The sequence below is a fragment of the Prunus dulcis genome, unplaced genomic scaffold, assembly GCF_902201215.1.
Source record: "Prunus dulcis unplaced genomic scaffold, ALMONDv2, whole genome shotgun sequence".
Taxonomy (NCBI): Eukaryota; Viridiplantae; Streptophyta; class Magnoliopsida; order Rosales; family Rosaceae; genus Prunus; species Prunus dulcis.
In genome coordinates, this window is record NW_023010270.1 from 19,499 (window position 1) to 26,711 (window position 7,213).

The window sequence follows — 7,213 nt, forward strand, 5'->3', positions numbered from 1 at the left end:
TGAGAAAGTGTAGTATTTATTAGAAGCCATAATTAATGTGCATATAACTCTGTTCTTTCACCAGTCTGTAAGTAAAGATATGTCTTTGCTTTGGAGTACTTGCAGTGGCTGTTGCATTTATTTCGATACACACATCACTTTATTTATCTGCTTAAGGTTGTACTGATGGAAATGCCTCGTGCAGGATGTTTCAAATCTTGGTCTTTTCTACCTCGTCAACTTTGTTGAGGGAAAACAAGGTGAAAATGCCTCAGCAGGTTTGTACCTGTCAGTGTATGGATTTAAATGTGTTATTGACTCTTCAACTTTCATAATATTTTTATATTGTGAAAAATGAAAAGATTATGTTCATTGTATCAAAGTTACCTGTAAGTAATAAGATCAAGTCGTAGTGAAAGATAAGCCCCTGCCATCATTTAATCTCGCTCTGTTCTTTACCTTTTACTGAGGCCCTCATTATAGTCTCTTATGTAGTGTTTTTTGGTATATATGATCACTGCTCTAATTAATTTTTCTACTTGCAGACGAAACTTAAACTTACTGGGAATCCACGTCGTCGTTTAGTGACATATTCAGAAACTCAGAGTCTGATGGTTTGTTTCTAAGAATCTTTTTTCTTGTGGTTGCTGACTTTATCCTAGTTGGAAATATTGAACAGAGGTCTTCGTATTTCTTAATTATTATGGACTCGTGTAAAGCATCTGTGCCCATTGTTTTTCACAACAAAGAAAGAAAATAACCTATCGATTACACTGCGATTAGATGCTAAAATTAGTAAAGCATTGATGGAGCGTTATGCTTTAGGTTTGCATTCCCTTTGTTTCCAGTGAATTTTACACCATGAGATTGGGGGAAGGGAAAGAGGTCAAATAGGGATTCCTTTAGAGCTATTCCCAATTAATTTTTTCTTTCCAAGATGCAAGCAGGAGGCTTAAGGCTACTGAGAATCATATGCCTGTGATTTATTTCCCATGCCCTACATAATTTCTTAGATTTATATGGGGGTGGGTTGGGCCATGTTGTGTATGAAGGTTTGTCTGTCTTTAATAATGACATTTCTCTCAGGGTATAATTCCATTCGGAGCTATCTCATTTGCAATATGTGTTTTTTAATTTAGGGCTTTCAGATACTATTATTTCTGCAACTGGAATCTTGATAGTTAAATCCTTAATATTTGCTACTTAATTGCAAACGTGGGTTAGGGGAGTTGGCCAGGGCAGGGAGCCCATCCCCTTGCACCCAAGTTCGAGTACCCCTCCCCATAGATTAGATTAGTTTAGAGTAGTTTAGACGCTCACTTGTATCCCACCCCTTGCACCCAAGTTCGAGTCCCCCTCCCTGTAGATTGGATAAATTTGGAGTAGTTTAGACTCTCGCGTGTATCCAAAATATAAATTTAAGTCATGCCACTTTCTTGCAGGGTCTAAAAGAAATTGCAGAGTCTTTGTCTGGAACTTTGACTAAGTCAACTGATGCTATTGCGCAAGACGATAATGAAGGTCCAGGAATGAAACCGAGAATCCTGCTGAGGTTTGAATAAGAACTCTTTTATCTAGTATTTACATCATTATTGAACATTGTAATGGAGCCAACAGAAGAAGAAGAAGAGAAAACAGAAGGACCTAGCTGGAGCTTACAAGTAATTAAACTAAAGTTAAAAGTCAGGGGAAGAAAGCATGTATATGGCCCCATTCCAAATTGACTGCCCCCTCGAATTGCACAATGGCAATATGCTCTCCTCCTGCGACTCTAACGTAGGCAAAACACTGGTGTTGGAAGGACATGTAAAAGGGTTATTGTGCATTCCATTGTACAAGCTTGAATGGATTTTCTTTTCTGTTGTATTTGGCCCTTCTCTTTTCAAGCATGCCAAAAATCAGCCTGGTTTTGTAATATGTGGTTTGTGCCCAATTAATTTACCATGGATCTTGCATTTTTGTACCCAATATTTGATAGCTGCCTTCTTTTTAACGATGATTCATTGAGGGAGAGAATTACTTTCCTTTTGAATATGAATCGATGTGCAACTCCAACTATCATTTGAAAGGCCAACATCAATTGATGGTAATATAAGGATGGATAACAATTGTCGTGTCCGTCATATTTTAATTCAGGATTACTTTCAACGAAGTGGAGACTCTTATTAGACCAAATTCCATTGACATACGATTTAATAGCAATATTAGGCAAATATACATGCACTATAGAGGCAATATTAGAGCAATATAAGGACAATACGCTAGCAATAGTATTAGAATATACATCCAATAGGGTGGCAATATGCATACACTATGTATGCAATACAAAGGCAATATGACGGCAATATATGTACAATAGAACAACAATATTAAGTGAATCTACATACAATACACACACATCCATTACAGACTACATTTTACAAATGCAAAAGAAATCGCCACCGAACCTTAACAATACTATCCCTGTGAAGGGAAAACGAAGGCAACAAAAGATCCATGCACTCGGGTGAGATGAACTGAAGCAGCACTCACCCTTACTACAGGTCCATCAAAAGATCCATGTCTTTGTCCTTTCTCCTCGCTGCATGCACGAGGCTATGATGAGCCATTCCCTCAGAACCCATATTCAGTACCTGCCAGACACCAGCTACATCAATTTCACTCCAATTGTGGTCTGGTGAGATGACCGCAGCATAATCTCGGAACATTTCGAAGCCGTTGTTGAAACATTCAACCATTTCATGGTCATATTCTTCAGATTTTGTGAATTTTTGAACGCAATATTTCTTTCTCTCTTCCAATTTCAACTTCAAGGACTCTAACTCTTTGCTCCGACTTTTTGCTTTTAGAGTTTGCTTCACCTCTCCAGCGTAATCTTTGTTCAACTTGTTGGCCAAGTTTCCCATAACTTGGCCATGAATATCGCACTTACTCTCCCACCAATCCGTTGCCTTTGACATATATTGGAGGTGGTGCTTGATGGCAGAGATTTTGTCAAGCGGATCATGAGTCTCAGCCTCACTTCCAGATGAAGTGGGATCATGATTGGGAGTCCGAGGTGGAGATGGGAATGGCACATGCCACGGCTGGTCCCCTGGGTAACTGACATGCTCGTTTGGAGGGCGTACATCCGACATCTTTAAGTATTGCTGGGGACAATTCACAGCTGCCGACTGCAACAAAACAAATAAAGACACATTCAGTCTCCAGTTGTAAACGACAATATGGTTAGCTTTACAACTGAATGTTTGGCTTTGAGTAAGACTAAATACCTTTCCCGTGAAGAAGGTGCTTTTGTTGCAGTTATATATAGGAAGGTTCAGTTATATGTAGAACTTGATATGAAGTATATTGGGTATTTAGTTCCTGCATTCAATTGATGGGATTGCAAACAACACCATTAACTCCTTGGCTGTAATTGACAGCAGTAGAGCATTACATTAACAACAATAAAGTTGCCTTACAAACGGAAAAAAGCAAACCTTCATGGGAAAATGCGAAATTGTGGATTTCAACCCAAAATAGGACTATGTAACCAAGCATTTATTGTGAATTTTAGTAAAGAAAATTGGAAAATAGGAAAATAGGAAAATAGCAAAAGTGCAAACTTGCAAAGTGGGAAATAAGGAAAGTTGGAAAATTGGAAAATTGTAAATATAACAAAAGGAAAATTGGAATTACGAAAAAATGGAAACTTGGAAAATTGAAAAATTGGAAAATTGGAAAATTGGAAATTGGAAAAAAGGAAAATTGGAAAGTGGAAACTAGGAAATAGGATAAAAGGACACTTGGAAAATTGGAAAAAATTGGAAAAAGGAAAAAAGGACACTTGGAAAATAGGAAAATAGGAAATTGGAAAATTGGGTAATTGGAAAATTGGAAATTGAACAAAAGGAAAGTTGGAAAATAGGAAAATAGGAAAAAGGAAAAAAAGGAAACTTTGAAAACATAAAAATTGGAAAATTGGAAATAGGAAATAGGAAAAAAGGACACTTGGAAAATAGGCAAATTCGCAAATTGGAAAATTGGACTATTGGATAACTGGATAATTGAAAAATAGGAAAAAAGGCAAAATGGAAAATAGCAAAATTGGAAATAGAACAAAAGGAAAGTTAGCAAATTGGAAAATTGGAAAATTGGAAATAGGAAAAAAAGGAAACTTAGAAAATAGGCCAATTGGATAATTGGACAAAAACTGAAAATTGGATAAATGGAAATAGGAAACAGGGACACATGGAAAATAGGAAAATTGGAAACAAATTGAAATTGTGGAAGTGGGAAATAAGACAATTACCATATTGGACAATTTTAATTACTTTCTCAATTAGGCAAAGTAGGCAACTTTTTTTAATTACATAATGGAAAAATTGGAACATTGAAAAATTGGAAAACTTGAAATAGAACAAAAGGAAATTTGGGAAATTGCAAAATAGGAAAATAGGAAATTGGAAAAAATAGGCAAAAATAATTAATAATTGGATAATTGGATGACACATGGAAAATAGGAAAATATGAATAATGGAAAAATGGAAACGAATTGAGATTGCTGAAATGAGAAATAAGACAATAACCATATTGGTCAATTTGAATGAGTTGGTCAATTAGGCAAATAGGCAAATCCCTTATTTGAATTACATAATGGGAAAATTACCAAGTTCGGAACGTCCAACATACAAATATATTACAAAAAGGCATACAGTCAACTGGGTAATAACTCCTGCCCAATACTATCCCGCCTAAGACTCCCGCCAATCCCTCCCGCCAATTACTCCCCCTAATCCCTCCCGCCAATAACTCTCTGAGTTACTCCAGGTCATTAAAACTTGCCTATATTAATCAACTCAGCTGTTTGAAATGAAAACTTCCATCACATTAACTCCTGCTTACAGCCATTACCTTCCCCACTGATTTCACTCACATCGCATTTAGTCCCCTTTTTTTCCAATTAAGTTGTACACCAGGCTACAATAAATATCGAAGACCATGGACCATAACCTCACACCAAACCCAACGCTTTCAATTACTGAAGGAGGGGAGGCTGAAACACAAGCCAAGTCACCCAATTCACTCACTGCATACTTGGTCCATGGCATGCAGCAATGTCGAGGCAATACCATGTTTTGGAAAAATCTCCATGCAGACATAGTTTCAAAAATTGTGAAGGGCCAAGCTAGAAGCTAGATGAGGTGTCATAAAAAAAGCACACAATTTGCTCTCGTTATCATGCCTGCATGCATCTCCTACATATAAAGGCAATGAAAGGAAAAATTGAAATTGCCCCTGCCACTGCAATTATGGTATTCAAGGAATCAGAAGAAATGGCCAAGTTGAAGCAACAAGATGTGGAAAGCGGATTCGAACTACTTCGTAAGTTCGCAAAAATAGTGGATCTGGCAGGAAATTGGGCCAACATCACTGTGGGCGGGGTCATGAATTTCATGGGTCGCAGTCGCCGGACTTGAAGAGTATGCAACTTCGAATTTGTCAACAGCAGGGAAATGGAACTATGAGGTGGCCTCTTTTTGTATTATGTAACGATGGGGTGACCTATTGTTGTATTATGTAAGTTTGGAAATAGGATTTTATGGAATGATGATGCCTCTTTTTGTATTTGTGTGTATACAGTTTATCGGTGTCCAGTTCAGTGGCGATATAGCGGCAATAACCATACAATAAACAAGCTATAATGGCAATATTATGTCAATAAGAGTACAATAGAGTAGTGATAGAGTTACAGTATGATCCTATTATAGTACGTACTGCATCAGAATGTTTTTTAAATTATTTGGTCCAAAAAAATACAAATAAATAAACAAAAAAGTAATTACAACCTGGAAAAAGGATGAATTATACATCCCTTAAAAGACATATGGCCTACATTACAGACCTTCAAAATGAACTCTATATATATAATGCATGCCTTGTAGCACCATCACATCCCCCCCTAAATTACAGAAACATGACACCCCAAAACCTCATGCTCCTTCCTCTTTCAACCCCTAAATTATCCATTGGATGCCCAATACTAGATGACTGCTTGGGGGGTGGGATACCCTGCAACTCCATAACAGAATTGGTAGGGGAGAGTGGTTCTGGGAAGACGCAGCTTTGTCTCCAACTTACGGTACGAGCTCAGCTCCCACCCTCACATGGCGGACTAGGGGGCTCCTCCATCCACATATTCACAGAATTCAGCTTCCCATTTCGTCGATTGCAACAACTAGGCAACCTTTATCATGCATCATACCCCAACTTAATAAGGTTGGAGCCATTGGAAGACATATATGTTCATGGTGTTCATGATGCTCAACAACTCATCCATGTCCTTGGAGACATAGAAGCATTTATTGCCATTGATCACACCCGCCTACCTGTGAAACTCATTGTCATTGATTCCATTGCTGCATTGTTCCGATCACAGTATCAGACAACACCAGCATATTTGAAACGGCGGTCTGAAATGTTCTTCAACATATCTGGGACATTGAAGGGTTTAGCAAATAAGTTTGGGTTGGCGGTGGTTGTCACCAACCAAGTGGTGGATTTTATTGGGCCACATGATGGAGTGAATGGGGTGAGGTTGGGAAACTTGGAGTCCCTGGACATATCAGGCAGATGGGTGAGTCCAGCTTTGGGACTGGCTTGGGCACATTGCATAAATTCAAGAGTGTTCTTGGCAAGACATGAGCAATCTATTGGGGTTAACATTCGTAATGCTCCTTCAACAACTATATGTAGTCAAACACATAGGACATTTCACCTTGTATTTGCCCCACATCTGGCCTATGCATCGGCCGAATTTGTAATCAGAAAAGAAGGTATAGTCGGAGTATCACAGTAACTGTGTAATAAAGGAATTCTAAGAACTTTAATGTTTTGGATCCATTTGGAATTACATTCCAGTCCCTTTAATTTCGCACTCAAATTATAATAGCAATCTGGAAGCAATACCAGTACAATAAAAGCTCAATATAATAGCAATCTGTCAGCAATACAGCATGCTGTAGCAATGCAACCCAAATTATGCAAATTTAAAAGAATTCCCATTCAACATAACACGAAACCCACCACAAATAAAAGTAAAGTTTACATGACCTACCAAAGCAACACAAATCATATTGTCTAAGATACATTGCGCAATGGAATATTGTTTTTACAGGTGCTTTTATTGTGGCCTGCGGAACCGCACCTTGAGCACTTTCTTCTAATGGTGCCCTCTCCTTGCGAGGGAATT

General features: G+C 38.0%; 1 protein-coding gene across 1 annotated transcript; it reads left to right on the forward strand.

Moving 5' to 3' along the window:
- The first annotated feature begins 5,938 nt into the window (after window positions 1–5,938).
- On the forward strand, window positions 5,939–6,820 carry LOC117613332 (DNA repair protein XRCC3 homolog). Its single transcript, XM_034341945.1, has one exon. It carries the CDS (start codon window positions 5,939–5,941, stop codon window positions 6,818–6,820), a length of 882 nt encoding a protein of 293 aa, XP_034197836.1.
- The last annotated feature ends 393 nt before the right edge of the window (window positions 6,821–7,213 follow it).